Source organism: Falco biarmicus, chromosome 1 (assembly GCF_023638135.1).
Source record: "Falco biarmicus isolate bFalBia1 chromosome 1, bFalBia1.pri, whole genome shotgun sequence".
Taxonomy (NCBI): domain Eukaryota; kingdom Metazoa; phylum Chordata; class Aves; order Falconiformes; family Falconidae; genus Falco; species Falco biarmicus.
This window is the reverse complement of record NC_079288.1, coordinates 11,258,211-11,278,104: the sequence shown is the minus strand read 5'-3', so window position 1 is coordinate 11,278,104 and position 19,894 is coordinate 11,258,211. Positions and strand designations below refer to the sequence as shown.

General features: G+C 51.3%; 1 protein-coding gene and 1 long non-coding RNA gene across 2 annotated transcripts in view; one reads left to right on the top strand and one right to left on the bottom strand.

Annotated features, from left to right (window-relative positions):
- The window catches only part of LOC130149629 (heparan sulfate glucosamine 3-O-sulfotransferase 3B1-like), a 30,265-nt gene extending 15,014 nt beyond the window's left edge, over nucleotides 1-15,251 (top strand). Inside the window, exon 2 of the mRNA XM_056339472.1 lies at nucleotides 10,934-15,251. Within this exon, the coding sequence (XP_056195447.1) occupies nucleotides 10,934-11,552 (619 nt within the window). The 3' untranslated portion in view covers nucleotides 11,553-15,251. The remainder of the gene's footprint in view (nucleotides 1-10,933) is intronic.
- On the bottom strand, nucleotides 4,496-9,448 carry LOC130149635 (uncharacterized). Its single transcript, XR_008821968.1, has 2 exons — nucleotides 6,097-9,448; nucleotides 4,496-5,799 (listed from the first exon to the last, which is right to left on the bottom strand). It is a non-coding gene; the product is annotated as an uncharacterized LOC130149635 (long non-coding RNA).
- Nucleotides 15,252-19,894: the final 4,643 nt, after the last annotated feature.

The window sequence follows — 19,894 nt, the reverse complement described above, 5'->3', positions numbered from 1 at the left end:
GCAAGCTCAGCAGACACTAGTTCCAGCTTCCCGCGAAAGGCAGGATCAGTGCTACCCAAATAAATCTGAGTTCAAGAAGTAACATCTGTGGTACAAGGTTGTGTTAAACCAGCAGCCTCTCCAAGAGGTTCCAAGAGCAGAGCTTGGTCTTGCAATGAACCCGTAAGTGGATCTACCAAATCTTTGCATAGCAGGAGCTTAGTACACATAATGTTAACTCAAGGCTATAAATTTTTGAGGGATGAGAAACGGCTGGTTTTTCTGGTTGCGATAGAGTAAGAGGCAGAGGGAGTCCAGAGAATTTATTTTTCCCCAGGAGTGAGTTGTGAGCACTGAAATCTCTGCAGATGCCTAAAATTCTTCCTCTTTCCGCCCTTTCAGGCTGATGTCTGTTTAATTTATAGAGAAAAATGTTTCTACTGCTTTTCAATAAACTCTTGGATACTGGGAGAGTAATCATAGCTTGTTCCAGACCCGCACCAGTGCAGCTCTGGAGTAGCTGCTGACTTAGGTCCGTGCCAGGGTGAGCAGAGCCGGACTACCTGCTGCTGGTGGAGGATGTGAGGCTTTATACTGGGGGCCTTCAGGTGCCAGAGGAGAGGGAAGGAGATTACACTGGTGCAAATGGGGCACTCCTGCTGGGATAAATTCCAGTTAAACACTCCAGCGGGGTGTACTAAGAGGCGACACGGCACAGGAGTAAAATACACGGTTTGGCAGAGACAGCTGGCCCTGCGATCTGCTGGAGAGAAGTCTTTAGTCCCAGTTTGCCAGTTAGCTCAGTCATGTTTCCTGCTGGGTTTAGGGTTTCCCCCCCCCCCCCCTTAAATCATGAGTTTCACAGAACTGCCTCTTCCCTGCTCTGCTTTTAAACAAAACCAGTCTTTTTTTCCTTCTGGGGGGAGCGGGGGGGGAATGGAGACAGATTAGAGTAATCTCACATGACTTGACCAGTGGGCAGTGAAGTCCGGTGATGCTGGGTGATATTCTGAAGAACTCACCCATAAACAGCAATTACCTTTTAATCGCGGCGCTGCTGCCGGCCCCCGCGCCTGCCAGGAACAGCACCGTGTGCTCTTTGTCGGCCGGAGCGACACCGGGGGCACCCACAGCCATGAAAGGGAGCCGGGGGTGACCGGGAGGAATAAGATGCTCGTTTCAGCCCCACCCCCTTACTGCGCTCAAAAGCTCTTATTTTCAGAGCAAAGCACTATTGAAGCATCCGGACAATGGAGACCAAATCCTTCTGGGGGAGGGGAGGTGCTGGCAATTGCATCTTTTGTTGCTTTTACTTCTTTACTTGCCTATGGCCTCCCCCACCCCTCCAAGAAATCCGCATAGATGCTCGCTAGATTATAATGCAATCACTTTCTTGGGACCTTGCTAATAGGATTATAATTATTACTGGAGATGAACTGGAGTGAATAGAATATTTACCACTTCATCTTAAATTATTGTAAATCCCTCCAAAGCAGCTCTTTGATATGTAGAGTGCTGCACCCCCCCCCCCCCCCCCGTGAAGATAATTATTTAGTGGAAGTTCAGAGCTCTTTTAAGTGTGATGGGGAACAGAAAGAGGCTTCGGTGTTTACATAAAGAGGAGGACCTATATAATGAACTGGGGAAGCTGATGGGTATCTTGCCTGGCTCCAGCAGAGGAGAGGGGAAGGTTCTCGCTGAGCAGTTGTAACACCTCAGGCTGTGGCGGGGGGAAGAGGGGAGGAAATAATTGGAAATTTGGCCCTTCCTAGTCCAAAGGCAGTCCCACATCTCTGCAGCTCATGTTCCATCGGTGCATGAGTCCACCTGGTGACAGTGGCAATGTTTGTTGCGTAGGGCTGGAGAAGCTTCTGTTTGAGGAATGACCGAGTAGGCTGTGAGACCTCAGCCTGGCAAAGAGATGTCTTGGGGGAAGATACGGTACTCCACAAAGTCAGAGCTAGGCTGGAGAGAGAGGCAGGGACGGACTGGTGTGACGGTGCAAGGACTGGGGCTATGGCATGGCCGGGAGCTGGTGCACAGTGAGCAAAGCAAGCAGCCAGGGTGGGCTGTGCACTTGAGGGGTCTGCGTGGGTCCAGAAGGAACCTGGACAAGGGGTTGGAAGAGAGATGGATTGATGGACAAACTGCATCAGGCCCAGGAAAGCCCCTGACCTGAGTTTGGATGGAGGCTGGGAGAGAGGGGTGGGATGGGCATGCCCTGGTCCTCCTGTGGCCAGCGCTGGAGACCCCTGGGCCACAGGAGCTCTGGCCTGAAGGAGAGGGCTGCACCCAGTGGGCGCCTCCACATGTGCACCCACAAGCGGGGTGCATTTCTCCTGAGGTTTCAGGCTGGTGCTGTCCCCTCAAGCCCTTCCTCCCAAAGGCTGCCGGCCTGGAGCATCAGGGGTAGGAAGGGGGATCGCTCCGGCCAGCCGCCTCCAAGACCGACTTCATGCCTTTGCATCCATTGCCAAGGGCAGGCACGTCCCAGGAGTGACGGCTGCGTCACCCATCAGTCTGAAAGGAGTCTGTGTGGCTCTTTGGCCTCTTGTGCTCTCTGGTGAAAGCACAGACCCTGTCCCTGTGCAGACAAGGCTCCCAGCAGGTGTTTCTGTGGCTCTGAGTTACTCCTCCCCTATGGGCTGCATCTATATGGCGCACCGTATATGGCACTTAGCTATATGAGGCAGCAGCCCTGCGAGAAGTAACATGTCTTTACCTTGGTTATGAGTCTGTGCTTCCAACTGAGCCACTTAATCCCATGAGGTGGGGGAGTTTCGGGGCGGGGGTGGGTTACGGCTGGGCTGGGTGGGAGGCAGCCTTGTGGCAGAGGCTGGTTCAGCTCGTCACACCCATTGCTGTTCCCAGAGGCCCAAACCCTCCAGGTTTTGTGCCTGGATCAGGCCCTGCTCTGTCCGGGTCTGGTGCTTGGATGACGCTGCAAACTGCTCGGCGCTGCGGCCGTGCAAAGCGCCCCATGTCCCTCGTCTGCGGCGTGGGGAGGGTCAAACCCCCGTGGTGGCTCCCAGGTCTGATTTGAGTGCAGTGACTTTGGGGGAGGTGGATCAAGTCTTTTATAAAAAAAAAAAACCCACACCCAGCCCCCCTCCAAAAAAAACCCAACCCCCGTGACTGCAGCAGCACACCGTCCCCCCCTCAAGGCGCTGCTTGCTTTGATTTGCTGGGACCGTTTGGCGTGACCCGGCTTCTGCCCACGTGGAGTGGGGACGAAAGGACCATCTGCCGATGCCCCACGTCTCCCCGCTCTCCCCAGCCTTTGATGGGGTTTTTTTATCCGCATCAAAGGAATTTAGATCAGACTCCACAGCCAGGCCAGAGCCTGTTCCTGTGGGGTATGTGGTGATGCCACCCCTGACCACCAGCCCTGGTGCAGCCCTGGAGCAGCTTCATGATGGGGAGCCTTTGCACACCGTTACCCTCCTCTCCTTTTCATCCCCAAACTCCCCAGCAGGTGAAGGGTGCCTGGCAGATTTGGGGGCAGAGAGCAAGGAGAGTGAGAAAAACATTAATTTCAGGCCCACATATTTTCCCCCCCTTTCCCTCCTCCTTTACCTACCCCTTCCTCACCCCCAAAGTTCATTAATTCCCATCATCTGGTTTGTGTAAACGTCGTGGCGAGTGTTTGACGGAGCTGGATAGGGTTACACCCGTTTCAAAAAAGGCTGAGGCTAGTTCCCAGCCGTTCCCTTTTATTGTTGTATAATTTGCCAACCCAAACAACGAGCTCCTGCTCGAGACAAAGGCGCACATGTTGCCCTTACCACTGGTCATAAAAAGAGGAGAGGCTGCGTGCTACTGTACAGGTCCTCGGTGCAAAGGCAGCCCGAGCCGGGGAAGATTTTGGTAAGAAAAATGGGATGTATCAAATAATAACCCAGCAAGTGCTCCCACCCCAAAAGAGGGATTTGCTATTGCTTCTCTCTCCGTTTCTTCCTCCTCCTCCATCTTCATCCTTCCCTTGTCCGGAGCTGCTGCCACCAGAAAGCAGAGTCAGAGCCAAGTGGGCAATTCTGAAGCCAGTTGACCTTGATGCTGGTGGCAGGCTCCGGGATGTAATTAAAACGCTTTATTACTTTAACAGTCTTTCCCTGGGCTTGTCAGGTTCTTGCTTTTAAGGAGTGTTTCTGGGATGTGATGGTTTGTGATCAGCCCTGCAGTGAGGAGGGCCAGGTGGGTCCAATGTGGTGGCCTCAGGAGCTGAGCTGGTGATGCTGGTGGTGCTGTGGGTTTTTGCTTCCCAGAACATGACAGGTCTCTTGCTCACTGTCAGGTGCCAGTACAGCGCTACAAGCGTGTGGTTTTAGTCCAGCCCTTGGCTGCTCTGACCACCACTGTATATTTTTCCTGCTTACTGACAGCAACATGCTGCTTTGGAGACTGGGACCAACTGGGTATTGCCTTGGCAGAGCGGCTGGGCTGGAAGGCAAAGCTGCCACCCCCATCCTTTCCTGGGTGCCTACAACTCTTTTTCACGATACTAGATTTAGCTCACTTGGCTTAAATTTGTTTATTAGGATGGGGGAGGAGAGGAAAAGGCAGAGAAGCAGGGGGATTTAGAATGAGAACTGCAGTGCAGGGCGGGAGTGGCAGTAAAGCCCTCCTCAGAAGCATGTTTGATGTCAGGCAGCGGATGGGCTGACTGTGGTTTGAAACAAGCCCTTTGGCTTTAGTGGGATCCTGGCTGGAGCAAAGCCGAGTGGGAGCATGTTGGGATGGGGACAGGGGACCAAACTGCCCCTGGGGACAGGGACAGGAGACGATGCAGCAGGCGGGAGAACATCAGTGTGGGAGGGGATGAGGTTCAACCTGCCTCATTTTCTGCACGTGTTTCCTCTGAAGCTTTTCTTGTTTGCTTTCCAACCTGCAAATTAGAAAAGCAGCAAAAGTTATAACAAATTCATGATGTACACCAAACTGTACTATGTTCCCAGTCATGCTGCCTGGGCTTGTTGTCACCTCGGGTTTTCAAACCCTGTCATGGCTCTGGAGGCTAAAATTCTGTGTCCTCCCAGGGTGGGAGAAGAGCTTTTGTGTCTACCTTTTCCATTTCTTCACCATAAGCTTTCAATCTACTCTGTGCGGTTTCTTACACAGCCTTCTGGGAGGATTTGGGGGCTTTTTCCCCAGAAACAGTCAGATTGCTGAAATTTGGTTTTATGGGAAGAAATCACTTTTTGTCTTCTTGAAACACCAGTCAGGAATTTAGGTAGGAACTGACCAGAAGTAGGTTGGATGCTCTGCATGTGCACCACCAGGCTGCAAAGCAAATGGTTCTGGATTACAGGCCTGAATGTGGCTGATCTCCAAAATAGTTTGACTTGCTTTTTCTCCCCTTTTCCCTATTTTCCTTTTTCTTAGGGAACAGCTGTAGGGGGAAAGTCTAGAAATTCTGCACCAAAGGCGGTTCTTGCTGTGTCTTCCGGCAGAGCTGCCATGGGGACTGTTGTGAGCATCTCGTAGCTGCATCCAGATGCTACAGAGTTTTATCTTGACTGTAACAATGCTTCTCTTGCTTTTACAATACTCTCTGCACAGCTGTCTGTCTCCTCTAGGAGAGTTTTGTCATCCTTTTAGAGGGAAACTGAGGCAGCTCAGAGGACTGAGCAAGAAGGGTGGTCTGGAGCGGAGGGGGTTGAGATGGGAGGGTACCATCGCTGCGGCACGGCGCACCCCGATTCTAACACTTACCAGAGGGACTTCGTTTCTTGAGCATGCTGGAGTGGGGGGAGCATCTCCAAAAGTGATGCTGGGTGGCTCCGGGAGCTGGGTAGGAATATATCCAGCACAAAACCCACCCTAGGAAGGAAAACTCATCATCCGCTCAGCCCCGGGACTCCTGTTTGGCAGCAGGAGCACCTGGGCGTGCCGGGTCTCGGCTGGGCAGCCTGACTGTGACCCCCGTGCGGGCAGGCAGCTGGGGATGGGCGTCTCTGCAGCCCCCCAGGCTGAGCCCCGCCGCGGGGCTTCAGGCTCCGGCAGACCCCGCAGGGGTTTATCCCAGCAGGTGCTCACGGGTGGCAGGAGGTGCATGAGGGGACCAACAGACGTCCCTGGGGATAAAATCAGTAACGATTGCGCGTCGATCTGCCCTACCTGTGGCGAACAAGGCAGCAACAGGTTGCAGGGGTCCCCTCGCCCCCCCGGCCCCTTGCCGTTCCTCCTTGAGAAGTGGCAGCAGATTAGCCCGGAGCCCCTCTGCGCAGACAAAAGCTGCCACAAAGGGCATTAGGCTTCAGGATTGGATTACCATTTGGCCACCTGTCATCCCCACTTTGTAAATTTATCTCGCTCTGGGTCCGGTTTTCACATTGGAGAAGTTTGCGCTTAAAAAAATATACAAAGTCTGCCTCTCCGAGCAGCAGCCTGGTGGGGTTCGCTTTAGCATCCCTTCTTATTCCAGGCTTCAGGGCTGCGTGGGGCTGGGGATTAGGGCTGTTTGAATAAAGAGAGCCTTTATTACATTAGTCTAAGTGGTTAATAGGTAAAGTAGGCCAATCCATCTTTAGACTAAGCCTATCACTTCGCCTACGAAGGGTGCAGGCTTCACTGAGGAAATATTCATTAAAGGAAAAGCTTTTCCCCTGTCCCTCTTGACATGTTAATAGCTCAGGGTTAGGGGCTCTGCTCTCCCTGCCTGCGGAAAATTCATAGCTGTGCTCACTGTGCTCACGCAGCAGCTCGCTCCTCTCGCTGGGACCCCTGATGCTGCCGGCAGCTCTGCCGAAGTCAGCAGAGCCGCGCTGAGCCCTGCCAGGCTCGGCGGGGAGCGAAGGATGCCAGGAGTCTGTGGCGCTCCTCATCCTCGCCTTCCTCTTCCGTGCTCCCGAAGCAGGTGCCTCGTCCCTTCCCAAGCAGGGATGCAGGGAGCGGGTTCGAATGGCAGGTAGAGGCAGTGCTTCAGTGGTGGGACTCTCTGCTGTGGGATGTTCTCAAGGCCAAAAGTATTTGTGGGTTTGAAAGGATTAGACAGTTCGTAGCCACTATGAAATGGGAAGATTTGGATGCAGATGCTGGCTCCAGAGGTCTTTGAACTCCAGGTTGCCAGAAGGCAGGAGGATAACAAGGCAGGAGGGACTGCTTGCCAAGCTTTTCATACTATCTTTATTTTCCACTACAGTATCTGCTACAGCCCTTAGTGGTGTCTCCATCAAGCCCGCCTCGACTGGTGCAGCAGCTTTTGTCCAAGGGCTCAGTGGAGCTCCCCGTTTCCCACAGCCTGACTCCCTTTGTCATCTCCCTTTCCTCTCCCGTACAGGCAGCAGCAGTAGCTGCACCTCGGCCGTCCTTACCTTGCACCAGGCAGCGCTGGCAGCAGCTGCCCAGGTCTCCAACACGCCTGTGAAGCCTCTGTGGCAACGGGGGACCCCACAACTGCCAGGAGCTGCCCCAGGGCTGACCTGTGCGTGCACCATTGAGCTGAACATGGGTTTCTGCTGAAGCCCAACTCCTTTTCCCCAAGGGGTTTGCGTCCTGCCAGGGCACCGTGGTGACAGCTCTCCTGACCATTATGGCTCCTCTTTCCCCTTCCCTCTGCCATGGCTGTCATTCAGTGCAGCCCTGGCTGTCTTGGAGCCCCTGGAGCAGATGTTTTCTGAGCTGGAGTCTGCTCCTGCTTCTACCACCACGTATGTCCAGCATGTTGTGTTGGAGCTGCAGTGCTATACGTGGGCCAAGTTGCCCTTCTCCAGTTGCGGTTTGAGTGGGAACAAACGGTTCTTGGTGACTTTTCCACCAATGTGAGTTCAGACCAGCCAACTTACCAGTTCCTCCTCTCCCTGAGGCTCTGTTGTCTCGGCTGCCAGCATGACGGATGGTGCCTCAGTGGGAGATTATGGAAACCATGGGAAAGCTCCTCACAACTGGCAGGCCCATGCAATAAAACTTCGCTTTCCTGGATGTGATGCTTTCAGAGGTTCAAACCACATCCATGGGCCACAACATTTGGCTTCGCTTGCTGCTGTTTAGCTTTTATGCAGCCACTTTGCAAACAAGGCAGCGTCTGAGACAGTCTTGAGGATCGTAGTTTTGGGCAATGCCCGTCACCTGTCTGGGTACAACAAAGGAAGAGAATGCCAGAGCTAGGGCCTGAAGGCTGGGATTTGTGGGTTCAGTTCTCGTTCTTGGGTTGACGGCTCCATTTCTCTCCATTCTCACAGTCCACCTGAGCCTGTGCTGACGGGCCAGAGGGCAGTAGCAGGGTCAGTGTGCCTCATCTTGCTTCGTCTTGCTGTGATAGGTCACCAGCAAGATGTGCTACAAATGCCAGGGATTTGTGTCCTCTCTAAAAATAGCAATTTTGGGAGGTCTAGATGTGCACAGAACTGAGTGCTCTCAGCTCAGTTGGATGTTGGATGTCCTCAGCTGCGAAAGACCTGTGGGTTCTGCAAAAGGACTGACATCAGGCCGGTGGACGCCTCTTAGATGAAGAATTGCTCCTTACTTTCTTCTTCTTATATGGTGCACTCCTCCGTGTTTGTCAAAACGCTAATTAGGAGCCTGTGTTTTCCAACCAGATCAACTGACTCAGCACCTCCACCCCCGGCAATTTCCTCCTGTTTCACAGCCCAGCCCTACCCAATGCCTGTCTTGTGCAAGGAGGAAAAAATAAGCCTTGCGTCATTCCCAGGAGACCGATAAATACTGACTGTAGTAGTCCTGGAGGAGAAGTGGGTCTCAAGGTGCAGGGCCCTGTGCAGCAAGCAATCTGATGGAGCTGGGTTGAAGCCAAAGGGCTCCAGAGCAGCACAGCCATCCTGAGCACGTCTTGGGCAGCAGCCTCCTCTCCAGGCAGGTCCCAGGCCATTAAAGACTTCATGGGTTGAAACCAACCTCTTAAATCAAGCTGGAAGGCAGTTGGTGGCCAGCGCAGGATGTAGAACTCGGGTTTAATGTGGCCATAAAAAGAGACACCACTTAATAAGTAGACTGTCGAAATCCACATCAGCCCACGATAGATTTAAGACTTGCTCTCTGGGCGTTATTGACTGGCTCATTCTGTGACGGCATTACGGGTTTGTGGAGTTGGCCAGAAAGGCACAGAATTAGTCAGAGTTTTATTTTGGTTAATGTTTTTTGGCAAACGCTGGCTCCTGACTTCCAGAAGCTCTCACGTCCCAGGTGCCTGGTAGACCAGTGTGATTTTTATCTGCATATGAAACTCCACTTGCCTTGAAATCGCAGCCTTTAGGGGTTGCCACCACCCTTGGGCATGGCTGGAGCTTTCCACAAGCTGACACCCCCTCCCTGCACAGTCCAGCTTCTCCCAGTGACCCGTGCAGATCTGGTGGGGGGACCATCTCCCACCATGGATGGCTGGAGAAGGGGCTTTCTGGGCAGCCCCTGAACACACCTTGCCTGGGGGGTGGAAGTATGGTCGTTGGGTGTCCCTCGCCAGTAAACACGTGGCATAGAGTTAATGCCAGAAGCTGATGAAGTAAAATACCAGGTACAGTGTGAGCTAAATAGTATTTATGTGTTGCATAAATAGCTACCGACCCACTTTCATACGCGTGTGATAGTTTTTGATTCAATCAGACCTCTCATTCCTGGTTTTCCTATTACTTGGCCTCAGAACGGATGGGTCAATTTTTTTGCCTTGGCTTCTTAATCAGGGTAACCATTGGCTTTAGCACAAATTAACAGTGACTTTTTTAATTGCAAGAGCCTGTGGTGATCTTTGCTGTAGAAGCATAAAAGCAGTAAGGGAGGAGATGGCCGTCGGGGAATGAACAGCCTCTGTGTGCAGTGTCGTACGTCGGAGGGGAGCGCCGCTTGAGGCTCGCAGATCGCACACTGCCTGAGTAGTTCTCTGTGCTGGGTGGATTCTTTGAAAACTTAATCAAGTTTTATAGCTTTAATTTTGTGGCTGACTCCCCTTTTGCCTTTTTTTTTTTTTTTTTAACTGTCTTGCAACCCAGAGCAAATGAGTCCCATTGGGTTGTAAAGGGAAAGAACTGGCAAATGGTCTAAAATATTTCGGCTTGCCTAGTGAGTGATAGGAAAAAATTACTCTTCCTGCTGCGTGCTGCTTCCATCATTTCTGTAAGCTCTCTATTTTTCCCTGCATGGTTAATTAGAAATCGCCAGGGAGTAAGGCGGAATTGCTGAAGGCTTTAGGTTTCGAGGGGGTGTTGTGTTGTGAGGGTACCATGAGCTGAGCTTGTGTTCTCTGTGGTCGTAGCCTGTATCCTGGCTGACCTGCTGCAGGCTGTGTGGCAGTGGAGGGGAGAGGTTCTCCTGGCTGGGTGCGATGTGCTGGAGGTGCCAGCAGCAGCTCTTGATGCTCCTTCTAGTGCATGTTAGGGAACCAGTCTGCACAGCGATAGGGAACAGTAAAGCAGTGGGTGAAGCTTGGTGCGAGAGTACCGGTGCGGTTGGGTGAGAATCTGCTGTTGGTAAGCCAGGGACAAATTGCACCCTCTTGCCTGAATTGGGAAAAGTGTTGTGTCTGGGATGCTAAGGATGCCCAGACAAGGTGGATGTGCTCCAGTGAGCTCCTACTTCTCTGCTACACCATTCCTGGGGGGAAAATGAGCTCTGGGTTGGGGCTGAGGGCTCTCTGCTGTTGACCTCAGCCAGGAGAGCTGTGTGGTGCAGCTCAGGACTCATCCTGACCAGTCTGGAGCTGGTGTGGTACATGTAGCCATGCTCCAGGTGCAGAGTATAGCCCAGCTAATCCACTCATGGATAACTGGGAGATTACTCAGCTGGATTTCTAATACAGTGGCCTTTAATAATAATCCCCCCCTAATCCCTAAATCAATGGAAAATGGATTTATCTGTACGAGCTAAATGGCCTGTGTAGGCATTTTAGGGAGAAGAATTCTTGTGTATCTATGTGTGAACATATGTGTGTGCGTGTATATATGCACATGCATATTTTTGTTCCCATTACCTGCCGTTCTGACCCATGTCTGTGCTTTGCTGACAGGGACCTCATGCCCAGGACCCTGGAGGGGCAGATCACCATGGAGAAGACCCCCAGCTACTTCGTCACCAAGGAGGCCCCTGCCCGCATCTCCTCCATGTCCAAGGGCACGAAGCTCATCGTGGTGGTGCGGGACCCCGTGACCAGAGCCATCTCGGACTACACCCAGACGCTCTCCAAGAAGCCCGACATCCCCACCTTTGAGAGCCTGACCTTCAAAAACAGGACTACGGGCCTGATCGACACCTCGTGGAGCGCCATCCAGATTGGCATCTACGCCAAGCACCTGGAGAACTGGCTCCTCTACTTCCCCATCGGGCAGATCCTCTTCGTCAGTGGGGAGAGGCTGATCAGCGACCCCGCGGGGGAGCTGGGCAGGGTCCAGGACTTTCTGGGCCTCAAGAGGATCATCACCGACAAACACTTCTACTTCAACAAAACCAAGGGGTTCCCGTGCCTGAAGAAGGCGGAGGGCAGCAGCAAGCCCCACTGCCTGGGGAAGACGAAAGGCAGGACCCACCCCGACATAGACCAGGAGGTGGTGCAGAGACTGCGGGACTTCTACCGGCCCTTCAACATGAAGTTCTACCAGATGACGGGGCAGGACTTCGGCTGGGACTGAGCCTGGCGTGAGAAAGTCCCCTGTAATTACTTGCCCAGCACGGTTTGCGTATATAAAGAGATATATATGTATGTAAAATGTACAGAAATCTATTTTATAATAATTTATTTTTAATTCCTAAGCAATTAATTCACTAAGCTGCCTAACCGCACTGGCTAGAACGGTAGCCCGTAACCTGTTTAACATTCCACGGTGTTTAATTCTAATATGTCTTTCCTGTTTGTTTTTTTTCCCTCCCTTCTGTTTTCTCCTCTTTTTGGTTTGGTTTGTAACAGACGGTGCTTCCATTTTTCCTAAACAAAATTTGTATTTAAAAAAAGCAAAAAAAGTGAGGGTGGCAGGGGAGGGGCAGGGGGGGAGGGAAAGCATAAATTTATTTTTGTTACGGGTATCTGGCCTTTATAAACACTTGCTTTCCCTATTCCGGTGTCCCAGTCTCTGCTCCGGTGTTGTGCTCCCTTGTCCCACAGCTTCCCAGTTGGTCCCGTGGCCACGGCGGGGTTTCTTTGGGGTGGGTGGGAGGGAGGCTGGGCATCTCCCTGCGACCTGCATCCTTCTGCTGAGCAGCAGCGTGTTTTACTGGTGTCCGTAAAGCGCAGGGAACCCCAAGCCACACAGCTCCGGCTCCGCAGCCCGGGTCTCTGCCGGGAGGGCAACGAGCTCTTTTTCCCGTGGAGAAGCCGCCGAGCCTGTTGCATGGGCAGAGCTGTCTCCCCAGTATGATTTTCCTTCTTGCCTCTTGTGAAGGAGGCTCTTTCCCACGAGCCCTCTATGCATTTTAAATCTTTGCCACAGGACAAATATAAAAACACACGTGTCTGTATGTGACACACCGGGTGCTGGTCTGAATGACTGGCAAGACGCCTCTGGCTGGGCGCTGCTGGGAGGTGGCTGCGCCTGCAGTGTGAGGAGCAGCGTCCACGCACCAAAGAGGCCGGCAGAGCCACGGAGCCGCGGGAAAACCCCAGGTCTGTGCTTGGTGCCATCCCCAGCATGGAGGGTGTCCCAGGACACGGCACAGGCAGCGCTGCCTCCACCCCCACAGCCGCCGGAGCAGCTCCCGGTATGACACTGGGGAGCATCGACCTTGGCTCTCTTCGTTCCCGTTACTTTTTGGTCCAACAGCATGGTGTCTCCCAAGGAACAGCGTTTTCCTAGAGCCAGGAAGAAGTGCTGCTTTGCCAACAAGGATGCATCCGTAGAAAAGCAGAGGGGAGTCTGGCTGTACTTGGGTTGGGGCATCACTGGCAGCCGGGTGCCTCCCCGATGCCCTGGGGGAGCACAGGGGTGGCAGCCAGGCAGAACAGGGAGCTCCAAGCACTTAGTCGTCAACCTGGGTGCAATAACCTGGAATTCTTACCCCTCAGGTGGAACCAAATACTTCAGGACTTTAGGACAGGTTGGTGGGTCTGTTCTGAGAGCTCTAGCCATGTTTTGTGTGCTCAGGGCATTTTGATAAGCACTGTGTGTGTCCGATACATTATCGTTACTGTCAGAGGCTCTGCTAGCTCAGCTGGAACGTCTTTGGAGCAAGGTGGCAGCAGAAGCGATTTATTCCTTGGATTTTTAACAGAAGTTGGGTTTCGTTGTCTTTGGGCAACAAAAAAACCACACACCTCGCCTGCAGCACTGAAGTGATGTACCGCACCGAGCGCGGAGCTTGCTGAATAAATATCACCATGTTGCCGTGGGAGCACTTGCATGAAGCAGGCAGTGTAAAGTAATACTCGAAACAGCAAATGCATCAGCCGGGAGAGCATATGTGAGTTGAGTTCATGCTCTAGTTTCATACACATCGCCTATAGAAATGCGTGCCCTGCACCTCTCCCCAGTCACCCACAGCAAAGCACCTTTGAGGACCGCGCTGCTGAGCCATGCCCAGCTTGCGGGGGGTGCAGTCAGTGGCATTTCCCAGATCTTTTTTCCCAGCCTCCTCGCTCTTGCCTGCCCCTTACAGCTCTCTGCTGTGGCTGTTGGGTGATAAAAAGGCTCTTCAGAGCCTGGGCTGCTCTCCCCGGGTCTCGATCTGGTCCCTGCTCAGGCAGATGCAGCAAAGAGCAGACCCACCTGGGGCCCCGCCGCGGGGATCTGCAGGTAAAGTGCTGGTTTAAATGGTTAAACCTAAGGGCTCTTGGCTTGGCTCAGCGCTGTCACATCTCCAAAGGGATTTAGGGACTCACACTCCTTCAGTGTGGGATCACACATGGGGTGCAGCACACGGGTGTCCTCAAGGACAGGGAGATGCTGAGTGGGATGTCAGGGCTGAGCTGCCTCACACACACGCTGTGAGCAGCATGCAAATCCCTCCTTGGGGCTGGCCTCCAAGCACATCTTCCTACAAACCGGGAAAGTTGGGCTAATCCCTTCCTTTCTGCCCTGAGCCATTCCTAGCTCTGAGGCGATGCTGTGAGCCCACTCGCAGAGCTCACAGGCTGAGCACGGGACCGCCGGGCTGTGCAGGCTGGCAGACCATGCGCAGCCCCCGTCCTGCAGAACGCGCTGCAGACCTGGAGTGGTGCTTGGATCTGTGCCTGTCTGGGGTCCTTGGACCTTGCGCCAGCCGGGTCCCCGGCTCTGTTCCCTGCTGCCAGGACAGGTGATGAATGCACAAGCGTCTCTGCTCTGTCACAGACCCTGCTGCTGTTGGGTGACTGAGGGGAAGGGGCTGCAGGGTGGGAGGAGAAGAAAACCCTTCCTGGGGGAAGAGAGTCATTTCTGCTTCTCAAAATCTCAGTCTTCCTACTAGCTGGCTTACACGATGTGTGTGGGAAGAAGCTCACCCTCTGCACGGCCCCTGGCTGAGCTGCCAGCCGCCACCGCGCCGCTTCCCCAAGCGCTTTCTCCAGCTGAGCCCATCGCCGCGTGGCCAGAGCCACCAGGACCCGCCGCGCTGGCGTGGCCTCGTCCTCCTTCCCCTGTGCTTCCCCCCGAGCCCCTCTCTGTGCCTGCTCTTGAACGCTGGAAGGTTTCGCATCCCCTGCGTCTTCCTCCTTGCTTTCTTGGAAACAACTTTCTAACACCCCGATGCCTTCCCCAGCTGTACGGCAGCGCGGGCGTGATGTGTCTAACCAAGCCCTGCTGCAGAACGCTGCCATGGAGCAACCTCGTTGGAGAGCAGCAATACAGAGTGAATAATGACTCTTCTAACCTTAAGCAAATTGTTAGCCCTGCCTCAACATCCTTCCTAATGAAGTCTGCACTAGACTTTTAATGTAAAGGCCTTACCTAATAAATAGGACGATGAAAGTGAATTCCCCATTGTGTACATCTGGTTGCTAATGCTGGAATCAGTGCTATTGTCATCGTTTTTTAAAAATACCTTTTTTTATTATTATTTTTTAAGTTAAGCTTGGAGGTGTGATTAGAAGTTCTTTTTTTTAAAAAAAAAAATCATATTGTAACATTAATTTATGGCCGAGTTTCATTCAGTCCTGTGTTCAGACGTGCAGTACAGGTATTAGTGATGTGTTGTCTGTAACATGGTACTGTAGAGTAGCCAATTTGTAAGAAAAAGAACAAAATGGAAAGAAAAACAAAAAAATGCCACAAAAAAAAAGTCTGAAAAAAAATGAAAATGTAAATCAAGTATTTTGTGGTACTTACAACACAAATTAATTTTACATAAAGATGTTTCTAGGAAAATGAAATTCTGATAATTCATACTGTTTGTATGAACAAATAAAAGCTATATTTTATGAAGCGATGGACACAGTCATATTCATTCAGCGCTGCGGCGGTGGAGGTGGCCTCACACGTGGGTTTGGTGGCGCTGCCCCCCGACACCTGCACGTCCACCCCACTAGTGTCTGTGCTCGGTGCTGGCCCCACGGCGAAGCCTGGAACGGCGTGGTGAATCCGGCAGGATTTCATCGCCTACACGAGCTCCCATCCTGCGCAGGGCTGCGCTGGGTGCTGAACCTGCGTGTTTTGCTCAGTCAGGTTGTGTGGGGGCTGGTCTCTCCTGCTGAATGCACATTCATCAAACACCGTTTCAGGGAAGGAGACCTGAGGGGTTGCCCTCAGCCCTGCTGCAAAAAAACCTGGATGGTCTTGGTGGTTGGTGAAACCATCCCCCTGCATCAGGGATGCTGGAGGACAAATTACAGCTGGTGGTGGGGAACCTTCCCAGTGCCAAGTTTCTTTTCAAAAGCATTGCACTTCAGGTAGCCATGCTGCTCCAAACCTCCGGGGCCAGTGGCTGCTATTGCTCCCTACACACTCAGCACTTTAAGATATAAAAATTCATTATCATTAAATTCAGAAGAGTCCCAGGGCAGCGCTATACAAAGCAGCACCTAAAGAACATTACAGATTTATGTAACGTAGCAATTGCTGCTTAACTAAACTGAATTAAAATAATTTAATTTTTCTTAGCAAGTCTTACATCCAGTGCAGAGTAATTGATGGGAGTCTTTCAGATTGCCCATTTTTCAGAGACCTTCTAAAAAAGGAGTCAAAAGTAAGCACAAAATTTAATATAGTGGTTTAGGAAGAGTTCAGCCTGGAAACCTCCAGCTTCTCAGGACTGTAATTAGCTGCTCCCAAACTCTGGCAATGCTTAAACTCTACAGGTGCCTCATTTTAAAAATACATATATGTAGATTTTACTTTAAAATTTGCATGTGCCTTTTGAGCAGCACAGCTGGATGTGCTGTGAGCTGACCTCAGCTTGATGGAGTTGAGCAACTCGTTACCTCATCCTCACCTCACCTTGGTTGCCTTCAAAACCAGGTGCTCCTCTACCAGTGCCTACCCTGTAGGCACCCTAGGTCTGAGCTCAGCCCAGTTTGGCAGCAGCTTGTAGACCACCGTCCCTCATTCTTGCGATTTGTAAGAGTGACCTGGTTCTGGGATGGTGCTGTGGAGGAGAGGGAAGGTAAGTCCTTATGGGGTGCAGTGTCTGCCCTGTGTCATATCTCCCTGTAGGCTATTCCCAGTTGCACCTGGGCTTGTGGATACTGGGGTTTCTTTTCCCAGTTTGGGCTGGGCCCTGTTCTTAAGTGCTGTTTAGGCAACAGCATCTAGAAGATAAGAATAAGGGTGTCTGTGTGGCTTATGGATCACATCCTGAATACAGAGAAGTGTTTGCTCTGAAGGAGATGGGCTGAAGGGTCTTGTAGTAGCTCTGGGGACTCCAGCTGAAGGAGGAATCTGTTGAAGAAAGAAAATGGTTTTATTAAGAGGTAGGTTAGGCAGCTGTTGAAAGGCTGCTGCTAGTGATGGTGGTAACTGAGGTGGATTTACTTTTTCCTCAAGGTTGGCAGAAGAAAGGTGGTGGGCTATTGCTTTGAACTAAAAATCATCCAGTTCTCCAGGCTGTGCAAAGAAATGTGGCATTTCTAGCAACGGTGCTCGGGGTCCAGCACTGAGGTTACCTCCCAAGGGTGTCACCTTGCAAGGATGCCAGGGATGAGAGAGCACAGTGCAGGGAGGAGCTGGCCTGGGATGGAAAGGGCTGCTGCTGTGAGCACGTCCAGGTGGCACCTGGAGGCTGTGGAGAGCCCTCTGAGGAGGGTGAGGGAAGGTTGAAATGAGGGAGGAATTCCCTCTGTGCACTAGGGGGAAACCTGAGCAGGACCTGTGAAGGCAATGGAGTGCTGGGAAAGCTTGGGTTGAGTCCATGCTGCCAAAGCCATTGAAAAAATTGGTGGCTTTTGTAGGCAGCTCCATGTTCACTGGGCTTTAGACCACAATGATGAATTTAAAACAACCTTGAAGCTTGAGAAGGCTTTTACTGGGGCCTGGGTTTAGGAAGAAGTCACTATTATATGTATGCTTCATTGTTGTTGGTTTTTTTTTTTTCTTGGGACTGGTATACAGGTGGCCGGGAGTTTGTGCTCCCGGCAGTCCCAGTCACCTAACCTCCAGGATACTGCAATAGGAATTGGTTTGCTTCTCTTTGAGTTTTTGTTATTTTTTTCTCTCCTTCAAAAACCTTACTTAGCCACTAGATCTGTCCATTAATAGCTTTAAAGCTGAACTTTATTATCCTCCAATTTCTCTGTGGTTAAGAACCATGGTGTTAACTCTTCTTCTTCTAATGCATATATTTAAAAAGGTAATAATACTGACTAATTAGTTATAAATCATTCAAACATTTCTATGCAAGGTAAGTGTTCAGCACCTTGTTCAATGACCTTTTTATTAGAGAGAGGAATTCCTGTGTCACATCTTAGTGTTGGTAACTTCAGCTGGGATAAAACCTCATGGCCATTGAGTCCTCAGATCTCCCTGTCAATCAGGTAATAAACCCCCATTTGCAGATTATAATTAACTTCATTAAAACACCTATTCCAGATCGTTGCAGAGTCCTACACACTAATTCACTAGGAGGGAGCAACTGCTACCAAAGACAGAGGAGGCTGGTTGATCTTCCTGTTTCCGAACTCCTCTCACTGAGCTCTTTGCTCTGCTTACTGCTGCTTCCCCTCATTTTCCAGCAGGATTTCTAGACCTTAACTTCTGCCTCCGTGATTTCCCCCTCCCTCTGAGAAGGGGCTCACAAACAGGACTGTGACAATCGGCCACTGTCACAATTCTGTGAAGAACTGAAGAGCACCCTCCAGGAATATTATTTGCAACTATTTATGCAGTCAGCTATAATTGTGTGACTTAATTCATGCCCATTAAGTCCTCTGAGATGCTTGACGAGAAGCACTGCAGCAGCACAAAGTATGACTGGTTATTCAGGCTGCTTGCAGCGGTGAAGGCATCACCATTTCTCTTGGCTTGATCTCTCCCCATCCCACCACGGGCTGGTAGGGAGGACATCAGTACCAGCTGTCCTCAGGAGCAAAGACTGATCTGGATGTTGGGCTCTTGCCAGACATTACATGCCATGCCCTGATAGCAACCAAAATGCTGAACAAAAGAATGAAATTTTGAAATAATATGCTCAAAAAATGGTTTGGCAGAGAAGATACAACTGGCTGCTTTGACATCTAGGTTATTTAGCTGGGAATTTATGTGTCAAAAGCTTAAAAGCTTCACCAAAGAAAATTTAAGAAAGCACCATGTCTCCAACTAATTAAGTAATGTCAGCCAAATATAATTTATTTCTCACCATCACTCGTATCTACAGCAGAATTATCTCATTTTTGATTTCTAATGACTTTCCCTCATTTATCTGGCCATGAATTATTTTTATATAACTTTTTGGCATTGAAGCAAAGGATTTTTTTCTTTTTAATAAGAACAGCATCCCTAGATAATTTTGCATCACCCTTGAAAGGGGGCAGGGAGTCTAACTTAGGTTTCATTGTGTGGCTCCAGCCTTCCTCCCCAGGAACCCCGGCAGGTTCTCCCCCAGGTCTTCCCCAGGACCTCAGCTTGCCCTGGCTCCCTGAGGCCTCCCTTGTCCTTTCTTGTAGCACTAAGCTGTGTAGACTGGTTCTGGTTTGGCCTTTATTCTAACAAAAAAGGGTCTTTTTCCTGCAGTTCTCAGGGAATTTTGCCTAGTCCTTTTCACAGAATGTGTCTGGCTTTCCTGTTTCTCACAGCATCCCTGGCTCTTCCCATAGGTACAGGCTGCGGCAAAGGTCTTAGACTTGGTTTCCCCCCCATCATCTGCGGCTCTGTCCCAGGCATGTGTGTCCTACTTATTGGAAGTGTCAGTCTTCCTGCTTGGCTGACTTGGTTCACATCTTGGTTCTTACTAATGGCTTGTTATCTGAAGTACAGCTTGTTTCCAAGTCCCTGGAGCAAGCTTTGAGGATGCTTCCATACAGGACTGGCTCAGACATGTCATTTGCATCCAGTATCCCATCTCTGACCCCAGGAACTGGAGGTGAATCTTTCTTTGCTGCTGCTTATGGGTGAGCAGGGGTGGATCTGTGATTTGGAGGTCCACGGTCTGCCTGCTGTTCTCTAGCAGTGCATCTGAGTCACTTCTGTGGTCAAGGCAGACCTTGAACGTAGCCCGAAGGGATTAGCAAATACCCTATCTTATGAAACTTGCAGTCCCAGCTGCAGATCAAAGTAAATCAGGTAATTTAAAAAGGCATCCAAGTATTGGGTGCTTTACATATATTGGCTTGAACCTCCAAAAAAATCCTTTGTTTCCAACCGCTGCAGAAGCAGAGCCTGCTACCCACAGTCACCAAGCGCAATCCTAGTGCATCTCCCGTGGGAGGAATTGCTGTTTCTAGCCAGCCTGGGTTGCTGCAAGGTAACCTGGTTGGCAGATGACCCGGGCAGACAGCGAGAGCTGCTCCAGGATCTCCTTGGGGAAAGCAGGAGGGAGCGTGCAGCCAGAAGTGCCAGGCAGGCAGAGCCTCAGCTGGCGGCGTTCCACTGCCTTCAAAGGGTGAGCCTGGGAGGGAGCTGCAGGCAGTAAATGGATC